The sequence below is a fragment of the Oryctolagus cuniculus genome, chromosome 14, assembly GCF_051225735.1.
Source record: "Oryctolagus cuniculus isolate XC-2025 breed Fujian yellow rabbit chromosome 14, ASM5122573v1, whole genome shotgun sequence".
NCBI classification, from domain to species: Eukaryota; Metazoa; Chordata; class Mammalia; order Lagomorpha; family Leporidae; genus Oryctolagus; species Oryctolagus cuniculus.
Window position 1 is genome coordinate 23066779 of NC_142880.1, and position 21491 is coordinate 23088269.

Below are 21491 nucleotides of genomic sequence, written 5' to 3' on the forward strand. Positions count from 1 at the left end.
AACTTGCACATATCATTGGAGTGGAAATAACCTGAGCATAAAAAAGCATCAAGGAATCTGCATGTGTATAAGAACAGTTATTTGAGTACTAAGGTGAATACCTAGAAGGTATCTGATAAGGATCATTTATCTCTGCGTGCTATGTTTTGAGTGAATGTAATCTAATAAGTAAGCATTTAGCTTTCTCTTTTGCCCTTCCAGGCTTTTATACCTTCTTCTCTGTTTGTAGATAAAGCCGCTATTTTTATTTCAATTAGGAGCCAACACAGTTTGCTTTAACATTTCAATATGCATTTATGATGTCTAGTAAAAAATGCACATATCTATAATTATATGTGTGTAATTATCAGCAGATGAATTTGATCATGAGCTTAACGAACACTTTTTGTTTGGTAAGGAAAGTACCATGTCTGTAAAAATTACATGGATTTTAAAGCCTCCTTTACTCTTTTGTTTAAAAATAATATATACTACATGTCAAAAGATAAAAGTTGAATTTTTATTTAAAATTTCAATACATTTCTAGTGAGTTATATTTTTATACTTGTTCTTATGCTTGTTCACATTTAAACTACATGTCATTAAAACAACCCAGCTATTTTATTTTATTTTAGAAAAATAGAGTGAGGGCCGGCGCCATGGCTCACTAGGCTAATCCTCCGCCTAGCGGCGCCGGCACACCGGGTTCTAGTCCCGGTCAGGGGGCCGGATTCTGTCCCGGTTGCCCCTCTTCCAGGCCAGCCCTCTGCTGTGGCCAGGGAGTGCAGTGGAGGATGGCCCAGGTGCTTGGGCCCTGCACCCCGTGGGAGACCAGGAAAAGCACCTGGCTCCTGGCTCCTGCCATCAGATCAGCGTGGTGCGCCGGCCGCAGCGCGCTGGCCGCAGCACGCCAGTCGCGGCGGCCATTGGAGGGTGAACCAACGGCAAAGGAAGACCTTTCTCTCTGTCTCTCTCTCTCACTGTCCACTCTGCCTGTCAAAAAAAAAAAAAAAAAAAAAAAAAGAAAAAGAAAAAAAAAAGAAAAATAGAGTGAGAAGTTAATTTTTTTGCAAAAAAATTGAAAGCGATATATATGGGGATATTAAAAATCTCCCAGAAAATGCATTTGCAAAATGTGATTATTTTGGTGTAAAAACAATTTGAAATCTATAGTTTTTCAAGATATGCATTTGTGGGGAACAACTCGGACTAGACTAAGTTACTGGAATTAAGACTTATTCTATGCATCTGCTCTCCCACAATATGGCGCTGGGAGAGGAGTAAACAGCTTCTACGCAGCTGCCTCCAGTTCAACCAATAAACAGCAGGACCTGCTCCTGATTGGAGGAGAGCAGCGTACTTGGCGTGTGGGTAGCAGAGTTGGGATTGGTGGAAGAGGACTATAAAGGAGGAGAGAGACAACATGCACCAGGAACATCTAAGGGGAACACCTGAGGAACACCTGTGCAGTCCCCGAGAGAGCCGGCCGGCGGTGTGCTGCTCCCCCGCGGAAGTGGGGAAAGTGGCAGGGGGGCCCACCCCTCCACGGAGGTGGAGGGACGGCAGCCAACCCGGGAAGAACCAGCAGCAAACCCAGGAAGGGCCGAGCAGACAAAAGAACAGCGCAGGGTCCTGTGTCGTTCCTCCACGAAGAGGGGGAGTGACATGCATTTTTCTTTTACTTTTGGAATTGGCCTTTTTCTTTTCTCTTTCTTTCTTTCTTTCTTTCTTTCTTTCTTTCTTTCTTTCTTTCTTTCTTTCTTTCTTTCTTTCTTTCTTTCTTTCTTTCTTTCTTTCTTATTTTTAACCTAGAAACCTTTTATTTATGATATATAAACTTCATGCATTTCAATGCATTTCATATATACAAATTTAGGAACATAATGATTCTTCCCACCTTACCATCCCTCTCACTCTCACTTCCACCCTTCTTTCTCCTCCCTCTCCTATTCTCATTCTTATTTTTTACTAAGATCTATTTTCAATTAACTTTTTTTTTAAAGACTTATTTTATTTATTTGAGAGTAGAGTTACAGAGAGAGGTAGAGATGGAGAGAGAGAGGTCTTCCATCCACTGGTTCACTCCCCCAAATAGCTACTATGGCCGGAGCTGAGCTGATCTAAAGCCAGGAGCCAGTAGCTTCTTCCAGGTCTCCCTTGTGGGTACAGAGACCCAAAGACTTGAGCCATCTTTCACTGCTTTCACAGATACATCATCAGAGAGCTAGATCGGAAGTAGAGCAGCCAGGACTCCAAATGGCACCCATGGGGGATGTAGGCACTGCAGGCCTGGGTTTTAACTTGTTGCACCACAGTACCAGCCCCTTCAATTAACTTTATACACATGAGATTAACCATACACTGAGTAAAGAGTTCAACAAATAGTATGAAGAAAAAAACAAAAATAAAAACCCATGTCTCAACTGTCTAGACAGACTGTTCAAATTCATTGCATCTCAAAGTGTCAATTTCACTTCTATAGAATACCTTTTAAGTACTCTATAGTTAACAGATCAGGGAGGACATATGGTATTTGTCTTTTTGGAGCCCAATTATTTTAATAGTGTATAAGTGTTTGGATTTTCCTTGAGACAATCATTGCGTATGATAATACATATGTTTTTGAGAGAGAGACAGAGAGAAAGGTCTTCCTTTACTGTTGGCTCACCCTCCAGTGGCCGCTGCGGCCGGCACACCGCGCTGATCCGAAGCTAGGAGCCAGGTGCTTCTCCTGGTCTCCATGTGGGTGCAAGGCCCAAGCACTTGGGCCATCCTCCACTGTACTCCCGGGCCACAGCAGAGAGCTGGACTGGAAGAGGGGCAACTGGGACAGAATCTGGTGCCCCAACCAGGACTAGAACCCAGTGTGCCGGCGCCACAAAGCAGAGGATTAGCCTATTGAGCCACGGCACTGGCCAGTATTTGTTATTTTTATAGTCAAGTACTTGTCATGACCATGAAACCATCACTAACTATATCTTTTGATGGGGCAAGGATGTTTTAAGTAAGAGTTTGTCAAGTTTAAGTTCTACGTAATAATATACAGCACTTCTTTTCTTTTTATTTATTTTTTGTATGGATTAATACATGTACACAAGTAGGATATTCATTTAAATTGGATTGCAAACCTTAGCAATATTGTGGGTATGTGCACATGCACATATAAACACATATACCCATACTTACACATCGATACACATCATGCACTATTAAGAAAAGACTAACTTGGGGCAGGTATATGGCTGAGGAGCTAAGAAGCCACTTGGGGCACCTTCTCATACCTGACTGCCTGGTTTCAAGTCTCAAATCTGCTCCCAGTTTCAGCTTCCTGATAATACCCAGGGAGGCAGCAGGAGATGGCTCAATCATTTGGTCCCTATCAACAGCATGGGAGACCTGAATTGAATTTCTAGCGCCTTTCATTTACCTGGGTCAGGCCCAGCCACTGCAGGCGTTGAGTGAACCAGAAGATGGGGGATTTCTCTCTCTGTTTTGTGCTTCTCTCTGCCACTCAAATAAATAAAAAATAAAAGAAATTTTCAAGACCAAGTTATACTTCATGCTGCCTCATTTTTCTATTTCTGTTTTGCATTAACTCTTCCATTGGTTAGATTTCTAACTTTGAATACTGTGACTACAACCACTGTTTTCTCTTTCTTTATCTTTAACTTGATATATTGATAGATCTATAGTTAGTGACTGGTGGAGGTTATGTTAGTTTTTGTCCTGATTTAGTAATATTTTATATATTTCAGTCACCAAAACCAAGTGTTAGTATGTATTGCAAAAATTCCAATAGATCTGTTTGTGAGAAACATTTTCTTATGTGTAGCATTGAGGTTGTTGAATTGGAAGGAAATCAGGCCTTGACTTCAGGGTCATGGTTTTGGATCACTGAGCTGAAAATCACTAAGAACCTCAAACATATTTAAGAATCATCTTAATCAGTAGGACAATGTGCTAAAAAGTGGTTTTACAGTGGTGAATAAAACAGGCATGGTTGTTAACCTAGTGGAATTTAGTGGAAGAGACAGGGAAATGAATGCCCACATAAACATCATATGAATGCAAATGGAGATAAAGTACAAGCTATTTGAGAGCTAGAAAGAAGAGGTGCCAGGACAATTGGCAGAGAAGAAAATATTTCAGAAGACATTGATATCATACAAACATGTAGAAATAGGTTCTGTTTCAAGAATTATAGGTGATTTTAGTTGGTAAGTTTTTTTTATATTCCTGAAATATAACCATTCTGGTTTTAAGTGCCTCCTTTTTCAGGAACACAGGGATAGTTTATTTTTAATTTGCAAATAAGCTAACAATCACTTATATTAAAATATTTATTAACTTGTTCTTTTTTATAGGATGAGGAGAAGAAATCGAAAGACAAGAAGATATGGTGTTTTGGACACTAACATAGAAAACATGGAATTGACACCTTTAGAACAAGATGATGAGGATGAGGATAACACATTGTTTGATGCCAATCATCCTCGAAGGTAAGCGATCAGTAGTTTAGTTACACGAATCAGGAAGAAGAAAAGCATGGCAAATAAATTGAAGAAGTAAAACAGTTTTTATTCTAGCAGATTTTATCCAATTCTCTTTCATGAAGTCCTTTGTACTTACTTATCCAATACCTTATATTCGTGATACTGCACTGACATAAGTAAACAATAGAGTACCATCCCCTGAAGAAATCTCCATTGAAGATCTCACTGCAGCTTTGCTTTTTAACTTCTTCATCCCTGTGATATATATTAACTCATATGTGTGTGCCAGAGTGTGTGTGTGTGAAATGTTTAGCACACTTGACTTTCTTTTTGTATTCTGAAGATTTTGTTGTTGTTGTAGTTTGAGTTATTGTATTTACATGCAGTATTACTCAGCAGAATTATAGGGCTGATAGTTTATATGGTCTGATAATGAAGTTACATTGTTTACAATCAGATCTATGTTCCCTGAGTGTTAAGACCTTTTCTAAGTGGTTTGGAGAAACATAATTACATGGATAGAGAATTAATTCCAATGTAAACAGAGTCAGGGAAAAGAGGCAACAAAGATTCCAGTCAATAAGGAAAGACTTGTTAGGTAAAGGAAAATTAGAGTCCATTATCAAGTATAAATACAAACAATACAGAAATCCTGAGATTACAAACAACAACAATGATATTAAATTAGATATATATGTATATATGTACATATATATATACAAGTAATGTATTATCACTATTGCTAAAGCAATGTACATATACAGAGATATATAGATATATATGTTTATAGAATATATGTTTAATTTTATTTTTAAAATAGTTTCAGTACATATATTTGTATATATATATATGTATAAAGGAGCTTTTATGATTGCTGGTAATTCATTCATTTAATAAAATATAATAATTGTGAAGTGCCAATTATGCAATTATAAGCATTCGAGCCTTGGTAAGCAACCTGAACAAACAGCTGTATCTGTTCCTAAGGGACTCAGTTTCTTAGCGAAAACACACATGAATAAGATGCATAAATTAAAAAATTTATAACATTTGATTTTATGCCCTGGAAAAAAATAATTGTCTATAACTTTTGTATGGTTTTAAGTAAGTGTAATATTACCAGTTGTTGACTGTGTTTTAGGAGTGAACCAGATAAAACTGCTGATTTGAATTTAAGAACATTGTATGTAGCAGACATTTATCTTTCTGTGTTAGAATTACAGGAAGAATAATGTGGAGAACAATTGAAAACTGAGCTTGACTGGGAGAATAGCACATGATGTATCTCATCTTGGGTTCACTGTGAGAATGTGCTTATTTAGCAGGATGGCAGTGGAATCTGATCACTTGTATATTACAATTACTAATTTAAATTTTTGATAAAGATACTGTATTAAGGCATCTCCTATTTATATACATAGAAAAGAAAGAAAAGGAAGTTATTAATCTAGGAACTCAGCATTGTCACCAAAGAAGAATTGAATTTGAACCCCAGTCCATATATTTCTAACATGGCTGATTACAAACAAAGATTGTTTTAGACAGAAGCAACCACCCACATTTTAATAGTTGTGAAAGGTGATACTTTGGGGAATTCAAGCCACTTAGATTATCTAAAACACAATTTGTTGTGTGAACTTATGTATTTATATATGTGAGATTGGGAGGTAGGAGAATCCAAAAAGAATTGGAACAGGTAGGTTCAAAAATGCTAGCAGTTTCCATGAGATATAATTACTTATGACTATCTTTCATTCTGTATCCTGACTCATCACAGGCCTTCCCCCATTACTTATTCTTCTTTTGTGCCCCATGTTTCATAAATTGCGCATTCCATTAGGGATCTAAACACTACTCAGTTACATCAATAATGAAGCATTAAGCATAAGGTGGTATGAGAACATTTGGAGGGTACATAGGACACTTCACCAAGAAAGTGATGTTTAAACTGAGAACTGAAAGATGACTAGAAATTAGCAATGTGAAAGTCAATATAGGGGCAAGGTTTGGAGACAGGAGAGACACAAAGTATTGGGATAAAGAGAATATAGAGAATTCAAAGAACTAAAAGAAATTAAATAGATGCTATATCAATTTTTGTGTGAATAAATCACTTATTTTTGATTTCTGGATACAGAAGATTGATTGATACATAAGGCAGAACAAGGAGTCAGAAGGCGAATCATGTGGTGGTGATGTCGGGAAAATAACAGACTAAGATGTCCCAGCTCATCTCTCCTCATAAAAGCAATGGTATAGCAGCAATCTACCTATTAAAGTAACTATGGGAGGGCCGGTGCCGCGGCTCAATAGGCTAATCTTCCACCTGCGGCGCTGGCACACCGGGTTCTAGTCCCGGTCGGGGTGCCAGATTCTGTCCTGGTTGCTCCTCTTCCAGTCCAGCTCTCTGCTGTGGCCCGGAAGTGTAGTGGAGAATGGCCCAAGTGCTTGGGCCCTGCACCTGACCCGCATGGGAGACCAGGAGAAGCTCCTGGCTCCCGGCTTCGGATCAGCGTGGTGTGCCGGCTGCAGTGCGCCGGCCGCAGCAGCCATTGTGGGGTGAACCATCAGAAAAGGAAGACCTTTCTCTCTGTCTCTTTCTCTCACTGTCCACTCTGCCTGTCAAAAAAAAAAAGGTAACTATGGGAGAACTTCTGAATATGACGAAAAAGCTAAAGCAAAGCAGTGGAACACAAAAAACAAGGATGATGGCATAAAAATGTGTAGGGGGCATGTAACCTGAATCAGCCTCTTACTCCACTGTAGTACAGCTCAGCCTTGAGCAGGATCCTATGGAACACAATCTCCTTGTGAAGGACAAAATGAGAGCAAGAGGACCCTAGAAGACTCTACCACTGAGAATCCCAGCAGCTATCACTGACAGAGCTGCATGTTGTCCATGACACTGCATGCCCTGGAACTTGCCACACCTCACACCCAGGTTCAAGTGAGAGTCCTTTCCCATTAAGGCCAGTCCCTTAAACCCTGAGGAGAGGACTACTTCAAATGCATAGAATTCAATTTACAGCAATAGGAACATTAAAAAAAAAAAAATCAAGGAAACATGACAGTACCAACAGCACACAATATAAGCCCAGCAGCTGATCCCAAAGAATTAGGTCTACAAATATCCTGACATACACGCATGCCTACATGCATATATAAAGATACTTATCAAAGAAACTCAGTGACTACAAGATAAGACAGGTAGACAATGTCAAGAATTCAAGAAAAAAATAATGAACAAAATGAGAAGCTTAAGGAGAAATACAAATCATAAAAAAGGACCGAATTCTGGAGCTGACAAATATACTGAAGGAAATGAAAAGTTGAAAAGAGAACTTGAACTGTAGATTTGATCAAGTCAAAAATAATGGCTAAAATTTCTCAAATTTTGAGCGTGAAATACACATCCAGATTCATGAATCTCAAAGGAATTCAAATAGATTCAAACCAAAGAAGGCTATTAGGAAACACATAACCAAATTTTCAAAGATCAAAGACACGATAAAATTTTAAAGAGAACAAAGAAATACTGATGTGTATAAAAGGGAACCCCCATAAGACTACAGTGCATCTTTCAGCAGAAACTTCATAATGAGGTATTATATTCAAAATATTCAAAAAAAACAGTTGTCCACCCAGAATGCTATACTCAGCAAAATTATCCTTTAAAAATGAAGGAAAGATAATGTATTTCTAGAACAAATAAAGACTGAAGGAGTGTGATTATTAGACATGCCTTAAAAAATTCTGATTATTCAAATTGAAATGAAAGCACCCTAAACATCAAATGGGAAAGTAAAATTTCATTGGTAAGAGTAAATTCATAGACATACATGGAATAATGTAATGCTTTCTTTTTCTGTGTAAATTAGGTAAACCTTAATTTAAAGTTAAAACTTTGTTGATGGATATACAGTATAAAAAGAAACTTTCAAAAACACAAAATTGAGGAGCGATAGAGAGTTAAAATGTAGATTTCTAAAATGTATTTAAAGTTAAATTGTTACCAACATAAAGGAATAGTTATGGCTAGGGGATATTTTATGCAAGTCTCAAACTAACCACAAATAAAAGACAACCTATCATACAATGCACAAAAGATAAAAAGAAAATCACTACCAAAACATCAACTGAACAAGGAAGGTTGGAAGAGGGACAGATAAAACTGAAAAATAGAAAATCTTAACAAAAGAGCAATAGTAAGTCCTGATGTTCAATAATTAAATATAAATAGATTAAATTCCTCCAGCAAAAAGCTGGAGGAAAAAAAATGTCTGAATGAATCTATGAAAAGATACTATCTTTTTATTATATAAAGAGACTTAATGCACTTTATAGATACAATTCTAAGAATATGAATATTTCTTAATTTTTGAGATAACATTTTTAATTTATAGCCTAAGGCTTAATGCTCCACTAAATAAAGAGTTCAACAAGTAAAATATAAAAATAAAAATTAAAAAATTAGGATTTATGCAAGGACTATAAAAATAATCAAATCAAAAGATGTGAATTTCACTGAAATATAGTAAATTTTTTTAGATTCCCTGTAAATAATAACTACCACAAATCAGAGGAAACATGTGATATTTGTCTTTTTTTGGGTCTAGCTTATTTCACTAAGCATAAAGATCTCCAGTTACATTCATTTTGCTGCAGAAGTCAGGATCTGATTTTTTATGACGTACAAATATTTAATTCTGTATATATACCACATTTTATTTATCCATTCATCAGTTGATGGACATCTAGGTTGATTTCATATTTTAGTTATTGTGAATTAATTTGTTGTGTACATAGGATTGCAGTTAACTCTTTCCTATGTTAATTTCATTTCCTTTGAATATAGTCCCAGGAGTCCCAATACTGGGTCATATAGAAGATTTATTTTTGTTTTCTGAGTAATCTCCATAATATCTTCCATAATGGTTGTACCTGTTTACCTTCCCACCAAAAGTGTATTAGGGTACATTTATTTTTTGAATTTGAAGTGACAGTGGTTCTGACAAGTAAGGTGATATCTCCTTGTGGGTTTTATTTCCATTTCCCTGATGGCTAGTGATCCTGAGCGTTTTTTTTTTTTAATATGTCTGAATGAATTTTAAAAATTCAATAAGAGGGGCATGTTTTACCTTAGAGATTAATACGTGTGCATCTTATATATGGAGGAAACTCTGGCTCCTATTCCAGGTTCCGGCCAATGCAGACCTGGGGAGGCAGTGGTGGTAGCTTAAGTATTTGGATTCCTGTCACCCATGCGGAATACCTGGATTGAGCTCCTGACTTCTGGGTTAACCCTCACCATTGTAGGCGTTTTAGGAGTGAACCAGCAGATGAGAACTCTCTTATGTCTTGTCTCTCACTCTGTCTCAATTCAATCAATCAATCAGTCAAAGAGTTCTAAAAACAGGAATAGTTGTTTTGGCACAGCAGCTTAAATCACCACTTGGAACACCAGCATATCCTCAGAGTGCCTGGTTTGCATCCCAGCTCCTCCCTCCCTCTCTCTCTCTTTCTTTCTTTATTTGAAAGAGTTAAACAAAGAGAAGATACCTTCCAGCCACTGCTTCATGTTGTGTAAATGGCCACAACAGCCCAGGCTGGAGCAGGCCAAAGCCAGAGGTCAGGATCTGTCTTGCAGATTTCCCACATGTGCGCAAGGGCCCAAGCATTTGGGCCACCTTTCACTGCTTTCCCAGTTACAATAGCAGGGAGCTGGATCAGAAGTGCAGCAGCTGCATCTCAAACCAGCGTCCATACGGGATAATGGTGTTGCAGGTAGCAGCTTTACATGCTATGCCACAAAGCTATCCCCAATGGCTACACTACTTTCAATCCATTTCCTGCTAGTATGCATTCTTTGCAGTGTCAGTTGATGGCTTAAGTACTTGAGTCCTTGGCACCTACATGGTAGATATGGATGGAATTTCAGCCAAACCCAACCCTGGCTGTTGCAGGCCATTGGGGAACTTAACTAGCAGAATGAAAAGCAACTCTCTCTTTCCACCACTCCTTTCAAATACCATGAAAAAAATAAAAATTTTAAACATTATATATACAAGAAAACAATGTGTATTTATTTATATATATATATGTAATATTCTATAGGAGACTCATTTTATATTCAAAAACATTTGAATGAGGAGAGCAAAGGGATAAAAATGGTATCCCCATGCTTAAATTAACATCAGGAGTGGCTACACTTGTAACAGATGAAATAAGGTCATTATATAATGACAAGTATGTTGATTCAACAGAAAAATATGACTCCAATAACAGAGCAGTGAAATATATAAAATATATGTTGATAAATCTGAAGGGAGCAATTGACAACAACAAAATAATTTAGGGATTTCAGTGTTCAATTACAATAATGAATAGAACATCCAGACAGAACATCGATAAAGAAACAGGACAAAAACTTTTTAGGCTTAACAGAAGTTTCTATTAAACAGCAAAAGAATACCCATAATCAGCTACCTGTCAACACATGAGTGGATCATATGTCAAGTCACAAAACAAGTCTTGATAATTTTAAGGAGACTGACGTTATTTCAAGTACCTTTCTGAACTTAAATAAATAAAGCTAAAAATCATTAAAATCAAGAGAACAGGAAAATTTACAGTGGAGACAAAAATAATACTTTTCAAACCAATCTTTGGTCAAAAAGGAAATCAGAAGTCAGTGTAGATTGATTTACAGGTACTAGGTTATAACTACTTAGGAGTAAGAAGTTCAGGCGTTTAGTTACATGTAGCAGGATGACTATAGATAATGTGCTGTATATTTCTGTATTAAAAACATAAAAGATAGATTTTTAGATAGATCCTTTATAAAAAAATTAAATACTCAGAAAGAAACAACAAATGCTGGATGTTTAGGAGAGAGAACATTTGTACATTGTTTTTTGGGAATGAAAATTGGCAAAGCCATTATGGAAAACAGTATGACAGCTCCCCAGAAAACTAAAAGTAGATCTACCATGTAGCCCCCCAAAATCTTGGGGTGTTTATGCATTCATTCAAATCTTCTATCTTTTAGGACTCCTCTAAAGTTTTTTACATTTAGATTTGCATATTTCTTGAGGTATTTATTTTTAGATTTTTTTATAGGGCCAGTTGGTCTATTATTTAGAGTTGTTTATTGGATGTACAAACACTATCAACTTGCCAAAAATAATTTATAAAATTATTGAATTCAAGAATAAAAAAATTAGAACATAATAAAATTAGGGATATGGTGAGAACAGAACAAAGACAACAGTGGTAGCAACAAATGTCTTACTTCCACACTATGCTAATACACACACACACACACACACTACACTAGTACATACTACACAGTATACATATATACCTAAAGTACAGCCATGTGAATAAAGTTAAAAATACTGTATTGTAGACTTGAAATTTATTAAGAATATAGATCATAAACATTCTCATCAGAGAAAGAAAAGATATTAACTCTGTGAGATAATGGTCTTTATTGTGGTCATTGTTTCCTTTTTTTTTTATTTTTTATTTATTTTTTTTTTTTGATAGGCAGAGTGGACAGTGAGAGAGAGAGACAGAGAGAAAGGTCTTCCTTTGCCGTTGGTTCACCCTCCAATGGCTGCCGCGGCCAGCGCGCTGCGGCCGGCGCACCGCGCTGATCCGATGGCAGGAGCCAGGAGCCAGGTGCTTTTCCTGGTCTCCCATGGGGTGCAGGGCCCAAGCACCTGGGCCATCCTCCACTGCACTCCCTGGCCACAGCAGAGGGCTGGCCTGGAAGAGGGGCAACCGGGACAGAATCCGGCGCCTGAACCAGGACTAGAACCTGGTGTGCCGACGCCGCTAGGCGGAGGATTAGCCTAGTGAGCCGCGGCGCCGGCCCATTGTTTCCTTTTTTTTTTAAGATTTATTTATTTATTTGAAAGTCAGTGCTACAGAGAGAGAGAAGGAGAAGCAGAAAGAGAGAGAGCTCCTCCATCTGCTGGTTCACTCCCCAATTGGCCACAGCAGCTGGAGCTACGCTGATCTGAAGCCAGGAGCCAGGAGCCAGGAGCCTCCTCTGGGTCTCACACACAGGTGCAGGGGCCCAAGGACCTGGGCCATCTGCCACTACCCTCAGAGCTGGATTGTAAGTGGAACAACCAGTACTCGAACCAGCGCCCATATGGGATGCCACCATTGCAGGCAGCGGCTCCACCTGATATGCCACAACGCTGGCCCATGGTCATTGTTTCTTTGTTTCTTTTTTTTTAGATTTATTTTATTTATTTGAAAGAGTTACAGAGAGATAGAGACAGAGAGAGAGGTCTTCCATCTGCTGGTTCACTCCCCAGATGGCCTCAGTGGCCGGAGCTGCACCAATCCGAAGGCAGGAGCTTCTTCTGGGTCTCCAACGTGGGTGCAGGGACCCAAGAACGTGGGCCATCTTCTACTGCTTTCCCAGGCCACAGCAGAGAGCTGGATCAGAAGAAGAGCTGCCGGGACTAGAACTGGCGCCCATATGGGATGCCAGTGCTTCAGGCCAGGGCTTTAACCTGCTGTGCCACCCCTGGTCATTGTTTCTTTCTTTCTTTCTTTCTTTTTTTTTTTTTTTTTTGACAGAGTGGACAGTGAGAGAGAGACAGAGAGAAAAGCCTTCCTTTGCCATTGGCTCTCCCTCCAAAGGCCACCGCGGCCAGCGCGCTGCAGCCAGCACACCGCGCTGATCCGAAGGCAGGAGCCAGGTACTTCTCCTGGTCTCCTATGTGGGTGCAGGGCCCAAGCACTTGGGCCATCCTCCACTGCACTCCCTGGCCACAGCAGAGAGCTGGCCTGGAAGAGGAGCAACCGGGACAGAATCCGGCACCCCAACCGGGACTAGAACCCGGTGTGCTGGTGCCGCAAGGCGGAGGATTAGCCTATTGAGCCATGGCGCCGGCCTGGTCATTGTTTCTTATAGCATATATATATATATATATATATATATATATATAAACATTAAGGAAGTCACCTTAATTTATACATTTTAACATGAAAAAAGAAGATAGATTATGAAACAATTTTAGTCCATACTAATCATCAGTTATTCCTTAGTTTGTGAAAATTCATTTTGAAAATTTCAAGTCAAGAAACAAAGTTTTGGGCATTATTATTATTATTATTATTATTAGAGAGACAGGGACAGAAAGAGTGCTCCTGTCTGCTGATTCCCTCCCCAGATGCCTGAAATGGCCAAAGCAAGGCCTGACTGAGAACTGGAAACCCAATCCAGGTCTTCCCCACAGGTAGCAGGAACTCCTACTTGAACCATCACTGCTGCTCCCTAGGATCTGCACTTGCATTAGCAGGAAGCTGGAAAAGGGAACTGGAGCTGGGACTCAAATTCAAGGACTCCAATGTGGGACACAGATGTTTTAACCAGCACCTAACTGCTGCAGCAAACATCCACCCCCAAAGTTGTATTTTGAAGATACTCTGACTGCCTGGTTTGGAGGAGCCCAAGAAAAGGAGTAGGGTGACAAAGAAGTTTGTGGCTAGGATGACTTGGATTATTCAAGGGTTTTAGAAGGTATTATAAACAGGACATAAGTATTCTGCTTCCAGGATGTATGAGAGAGAAATGGTAGTAATGAGAAGCAAGCTTTAAGAGTAGGATCATAAAGTCATCTTGAAATTTTTAGTAGTCTGATTCAGTTTTCTTAATAAATAAACAGTTGGGGCCAGCATTGTGGAGCTGTGGCTTAAGTCACTGCCTGTGACACAGACATCCCATACAGGCATGTTTCAAATCCCAGCTGTTCCACTTCCAAATCCAACTCCCTGCTAATGTATTTGAGAAAGCAGCAGAAGATGGCCAAAGTCTTTTGGTACCTGCACCCTCATGGGAGACCCAGATGAAGTTCCAGACTTCTGGCCCTGCATTTGCCATTGCAGCCATTTGGGAAGTGAACCAGTGGATCAGTGGATGGAAGATGTTCATTCATATTTCTCTCTCTCTCTCTCCCTCCTTCCCTACCTCCCTCCTTCTTTCTCTCCCTCTCTTTCTCTCTCCTTCCTTTCTGTAACTCTGCCTTTTAAATATTAAATAAGTAAATCTTTTTAAAGAAAGAAAAATAAATAAAGAAAACAGCAAATTATTAACTGTGTTTACTTATTCATTCACCCTTGCAATAAAGGAATGATCTGTTGGCTATTGAAGTACTAAGCACTGGTCTAGGTGCTTGAATATATAGTTACAGCAACCACAGAAGAAAAAAAATCTTCCTTGGTGAAGTTTAGTTTTCAGTGGCAAAAAGTGAGACTGATAGGTTGAAGTTCATATTCAGTTTCATTTTTCCTTATATACCCTTGCATTTGATTTTTTTCTTCTAAGACCCTATATTCACTTTTTTTTTTTTTTTTTTTGACAGGCAGAGTGGACAGGGAGAGAGAGACAGAGAGAAAGGTCTTCCTTTTTGCCGTTGGTTCACCCTCCAATGGCTGCCGCGGCTCTCACACTGTGGCTGGCACGCTGCGGCCGGCACACCGCGCTGATCCGATGGCAGGAGCCAGGTGTTTCTCCTGGTCTCTCATGGGGTGCAGGGCCCAAGCACTTGGGCCATCCTCCACTGCACTCCCGGGCCATAGCAGAGAGCTGGCCTGGAAGAGGGGCAACCGGGACAGAATCCGGCACCCCAACCGGGACTAGAACCCAGTGTGCTGGCACCGCAAGGTGGAGGATTAGCCTAGTGAGCCGTGGTGCCGGCCTCTATATTCACTTTTTTAGAAAATCTTTTGTTTAGAAATAATTTCAAGGCCAGCGCTGTGGCTCACTAGGCTAATCCTCCGCCTGCGGTGCCAGTACCCCGGGTTCTAGTCCTGGTTGGGGCGCTGGATTCTGTCCTGGGTGCTCCTCTTCCAGTCCAGCTCTCTGCTGTGGCCCAGGAAGGCAGTGGATGATGGCCCAAGTGTTTGGGCCCTGCACCCACATGGAAGACCAGGAGGAAGCACCTGACTCCTGGCTTCGGAGCACCGGCCGTAGCAGCCATTTCGGGGGTAAACCAATGGAAGGAAGACCTTTCTCTCTGTCTCTCTCTCACACTAACTCTGCCTGTTAAAAATAAAATAATTTCAAAGCTACAGAAAAATTATAAGGATAAAAACAGCACAAAGAAGACTTTGATTTTTACCCAGATACGATTAGTCTTAACATTATATTTGTTGTTCTACATGTTTTCTCTTTCATAGCATGGTTACAGAAATATTCATCTCCCTGGCTTTAGAGTTACCTGATGTTCTGATGCTTCTTCATAATTAGATTTAGATTATGCATTCATGGCTGAAATACTGCATGTATCACACTGTCTCCTAATGATGCCATAATCTGGATAGGCAGGGTGTCCATCTGTCCTTCACTGGCAGTGGTACTTTTTATGCACCTGTTCAACATTTTTTCCAATTTCTCCAGAATGATACTGGATTTTTTTCCCCTTTACAACTGATAAGGACAAATTTTAAAATCATAGAAATATCCTGCAATTTATCAAAAATTTTCCCAATATTTAGTGATTCTTTTCTGATCTGAGCTTCACTGTGATAGTTAGAAAAAAATTATTTTCTGACTTCAATGTTTACTTCAGTTTTACTAGTCAGCATTGATATTCTCCTTTCTTCTTTGTTTACAATCTATCTATGGACCTATCAACAGTATAGAATCATGATTTTTTTTCCTTGTTTTAATTTGTAAAATTTATTTGAAAAGCAGTGAATTTGATAGAGAAATTAAAAGGCCAACAGATATAGGTATCTTTCATCTCTTGGTTCACTTCCCAAATTCCTGCAAAAACTGGAGGTATACCAGGCTCAAGACAGGAGAGAAGAACCCAGTCTGGCTTTCCCACATGGATAATAGGAATCCAAATACTTGAAAATCAGATATTGACCCCCAGGATGTGTATTAACCAGGAGTTAGACTCAGAAGTGGAGCCAAAAAAACCAAGACTGTGGTTTAACTGCTGTGCCCAGTGCCCACCCTGATTTTCCTCTTTTCCAAGGTTTATAATTTATGCTGTACTTGTTTATTCTAGTGGTCCCAGGTGAGGGTAAGGGAGCCTCTTCCAGGTGGGCCTTTGTGCCTTGCTCCCATTTTTTTAAACACTTCCCTAATTTCTAGTCTAATAACATATTCCAGGCTCATTTTGTAGCCAGGCTATGAAATCAGTCATTTCTCCAAAGAGCCCTGATTCCTTTGAGAGGGCGCTAGATAAGCTCTTTGAGAATGTGTGCCTTTGCTTCTGAACCCGTTTACCAGACTGGTCTGTGAAATGTTTATTTTCATTTACTTACATCAACCCATATGCTTGCATATGCACACACACTCCAGATATTGAAGTAGGCAGGCATATAGGTTAAAATTGATTAGGTTTGTGAGCTGGAAGACCACACCTTCACCACGCCCCTGTGTGATCTCATGTCCCTACCTGGCCACACCTGGGTGCCCACCAGCCAATTAGGCTAATTAGCCACTCACCTTGGAAAGTAAGTTAAAAGCTTGGGACATGGTGTGTCCCGGCCCTTCTTTTCTTCCCTGGCCTCTTGCCAGGAGGGGGCTTGCTGTAGCCCTGCACCTCCAGGGCGCATGGCCTTTGGGCCACCCACCCTAGGCTTCCCAACCTAGATGCTCCTCCACGTGGCTGGTTCCTGGTGCTTGGTATGAACCCAGATTTCTCTCTCTTTTAAATAAAGCTCTCATTCTCCTATGTATCTTTCTCACTAAATAAAAGCCTAAAACATACCATGCTGCCTCATTTATCTGTACTGCTATTTAGAATTCATCTCTAAATATTAGGCAAGAACCCTCTTGGGCTTATTAATATTGGGGACTTATTAATAAGCATATGGTGAAATTGTATGGCACCCCAAATTCCGGTAGCATATGTGGCACCCCAGATGGCACTTCTGGGGAACTTTAAGGGCCACATTTTTGTGTAGATTTCATTATCATTTCACACTTCCCATTACAGTCTGTACCCACTGGGTTCTTTTCTGCCTTTTCCCTTGCATACTTTATTCTCCCTATATCATGAGATCCCCGGCTTCCAACAGCATTAGCACTTTTACTTATGTGCTCAATGCAATAATGAAATAAATAGCTTTTGAACTGCTTGCTTATTAAATGGTTGCTTTGATTAATCAACTTTCTAAAAAGAGTTTGTGAAAGTTTGCAATTTTCTCTCACAACTCATATCTAAGATGAAGGTATATAATCAGATTCTGTGTTTAAGTTATTCCTCGTTCAGAGTTTTCATAACAGTTTTTTATATAGTTTAATTCATTTCAGCTTTAGGTTTCTCCTCATTTTTAATCTTTTTTAAAATATGAAAAATGCTGTCTTTCAGAAGTTAATTATACCATATGTAAAACTTAATCTCTCTCTCTCTCACTCATTCAGAAAAATACCACTGTATCTTGTTTCCCCTTTACCCCATTCTCCCCATCTTACTCTTTGCAGATAATTAACTTCATCATTTTTGATTATCCTTCAGTAGTTATTGTGGCGAAAGTTTCACAGAAAATGCATTTCTTGTTTCTCTCATTTCTGATGAGAGATGGCATATATGTGAGCTCTTACATGCTTTTCTTGTGCTTAATATCTCCTTTAATTCAAGCCATATATGTTAATACAGCTATTTTTTGGTATTTATGTATGTATGTATGTATGTATTTAAACCATTGCCTAGTACTCCATGGTTGATATGTGCCATAGTTTAATGAAGGTACATTTTTAAATTATTTTGCAATTATAAATAATATCACAATGAATAACCTCGTGCTGTGTATTTCTGTGTAGTTGGAAGTGTATTTGGGGGCATATTCTTAGGAGTGGTGTTATGGACTAAAATGGTGTGAAGTAAGTTTCTAACCATGAGGAATTAAAGGTGTTTGAGAGATCCCTATGAATAAAGCAAAAGTTAATGGGTTCATTCTTTCACTAAAAGCAATGATTAACTATCTGCCATATGTCCCATGTGCTAATCTTTGGGTATACAGGGAACAAGAATGGACAAAATGCCAGCCTCATTTAGCTAAAAATCTGGTAGATATCCATAGGTTCTTGCAGCACAACTATTGTCCCTGAGACAATAGAGTTGGGGATCACCATCTTTGTTTTTCAACCTTACCAACATCAGGGGTAATGTTCTTCTCTAGGTTACACTTTTCTCTTTTAAAATAATCAATAAAGATGTAGATTTCAGCACACAAAGAAGCAAAGACCCATTATACAGTTTTTCACTTTCATTCTATTCTGTAAACAAGTAATTAAAATCATTTAGATCACACTCCCAATGATTCTAATCCTCTGCTGTGATTATTTGCAGAATCTAAGCAAACATAGATCCATTTTTTGTCTTTCACTTTGGAGAAAGTGGCCCCATTTCTTTTCTACTACTGGCACGAAATTTCAAAGAGGGTAGGTGTAGGTGTGTTGATTTCTGTCCTTTGGCTTGGAAACTATTTTATTACAGTGATCACACCATTATTCCATTTGAAGCTGATTCAGAGGGCAAGACTAATATTTTAATGCTGATGTTAGAAATTAAAATGCATTATATGAACAATGTATTTGATATTTTGAACTTATTTCTCATTTAGTTATTTACTTTTTAATCTTTTATTTATATTTTTGAAAGCAGTTACAGAAAGGGAAGAAGACACAGATTGGGGAAGAGAGAGAGCGAGAGAGAAAGAGAAAGAGAGAGCTCTTCCATCTTCAGATGGCTGCAATGGCCGGGTCTGGGTCAGGCTGAAGCCAGGAGGCAGGAGCTTCATCCTGGTCTCTCATGTAGGTGCAGGGTCCGAAGTATTCGGGCTATCTTCTGTTGCTTTCCCAGGAGCATTAGCAGGGTGTTGGTGTAGAATTTGAGTAGCCAGGACTTGTACAGATGTCTAGATGGGATGCAGGTGAGGCAGGCAGCTGTTTAACCATCTCTACCACAATGGCAGCCCCTCATTTCTCACTTTTATAACAAATGTCACTTTTTTCTATTAATAAATAGAATAAAAATTATAATTACATAGAAGTTGCATAATAGGAGCTTTTTAGGTGCTGAAAGAAGAATTTGATCAAGGGTTTCTCAGAACAGATATCTAAATATCTATGGTCTAATCCCTAGAACCTCTAAATCCATTCAGCTGCATGACAAAGGAGGAATTAAGATTGCAGGTAGAATTAAGATTGCTAATCAGCTGATTTTAAAACCTAAAAATATCCTGATTATATACAAATCAACTTTTAAGGTTTTTTAACTTTTTTATGTATTTATTTGAAAGATAGAGACAGACATATAGACTTATCCCCAAGTTGTTTTGATTGCTGTAATAGGTTTATTTTCATTCCTAATATCAATAGGGCTAGGCCCTATATTAATTATAGTTTTAGCTGCCAGTTTCATTTTAGGTACCCATGGTTAGTTAGCACAACTTCCCTCTTATTTCTATTTGAGTTTTTGTCAGGAATATTGTTGTATTTTGTCAATTCCTTTTTTTGCATGTACTGAAAAGATTGTTTTTCCCTGGTTGTCAGTTAATATGGTGAATGTCATTGATTGATTCTTGAATGTTAAAACAAGGTAACTTTCTTGAGATAAATTATAGTTTGTTGTGATATCCTTTGTATACAGTTTTGAGTTGAATTTACTTTTGATTTCTTAAGGTCTTTTTCATCTATAGTTGTACATATATGAATTGATAGATAATTGTCTAAATTTTATTTGTAGTGTTTTTGTCACATTTTGATTTTGATTAAATGTTTTGGGAAGTGATCCCTTTGCACATGTTTTTAAATGTGTATATAACACTGGTATTATTTTTTCCTTGAATATTTGAAAAATTGATGTGTGCTCTCTTATTTTAAAAAAGATTTATTTATTTATTTGAAAGGCAAAGTTACAGAGAGGCAGAGGCAAAGAGAGAAAGTGAGAGGTACAGTCTGGTTCACTCCCCAAATGGTTGCTATGGCTGGAGCTTCTTCTTGCTATGACAAGATCTTCTTACTGGTCTCCCACGTGCGTGCAGGAGCCCGAGGACTTGGGCCATCTGCTACTACTTTCCCAGGCCATAGCAGAGAGCTGGATTGGAAGTGGAGCAGCCAAGACTTGAACTAGTGCCCATATGGGATGCCAGCACTGCAGTTAGTGGCTTTACCCACTATGCCACAGTGCTGGCCCCAAGATAATTTAAATATATATATATATATATATATATATATATATGTGTGTATATATATATATATATATGTGTGTATATATATATATATAAAATGAAGTACTTACATACTTAAAACTCTATATAAGTATGTATATGTTTGTGCATATATATGAATATATTTGTTATGTACTTGTTAAATACTTGAAAAATATTAGGGTTGCCAAAATGCTTTTTATTAATAAAAGCTGTAATGTTAGTTGTGCCTGACATATTTAAAGTATTCAGAAGCAGTATTTACTGTTGCTGTTTATTTTATTTCTTTCTTTTTATCTCTAACTTTTTTCCCGTTTTAGTATTTCTCCAACTATTGCTTATTGCTCCTTTTTGGATTATGTTGACTCTTAAAACCAAGCATTCTTATAGCTACATTAATCTTTAGAAAGATACAGAGCAAAGTAGTAGGAGGTTTGAGAAATGTGGCCTCTTCTTTGCTATTGCTTCTGTTATAAATAACTCTTCCTTCCTTGTCCAAGATTGCTACAAATATCCTGCAAGGGTTGCAAGAGGTTTTACAATCGTTTTTACAGCAAAGCCCCTGGTGACTATAGTTGCATATGTTATATGTTCCTGTACTGATTATATTAGCCAAATATTTTGTCAACCAAAGCAAGTTAAAGTCAGCCATCAGAAAATATCAGGAAACAGAACTGTTGCAGTTTGGAACTTATAAATAAACTTAAATGATGAGTCTTTTCCTGGCTTTGATGTTCCTGATTAGCTTTTTTCTGCGAAGTATTATAAATTTTATGGAAGTATTTTAAAACATTGTCAACCCACTCGAACTCCAAAATGATTTAA

The 21491-nt window shown here is 38.4% G+C and overlaps 1 protein-coding gene across 2 annotated transcripts in view; it reads left to right on the top strand.

Annotated features, from left to right (window-relative positions):
- The window catches only part of FAM174A (family with sequence similarity 174 member A), a 46128-nt gene that overhangs the window by 13674 nt on the left and 10963 nt on the right, over positions 1–21491 (top strand). The window contains exon 2 of one of the 2 annotated variants that reach the window (XM_008261970.5): positions 4344–4478. In XM_008261970.5, coding sequence (XP_008260192.3) covers positions 4344–4478 — 135 coding nt within the window. Of the gene's footprint in view, positions 1–4343; positions 4483–21491 lie in introns of those variants that run through there. The other variant, XM_002713935.6, reaches the window with a different exon arrangement.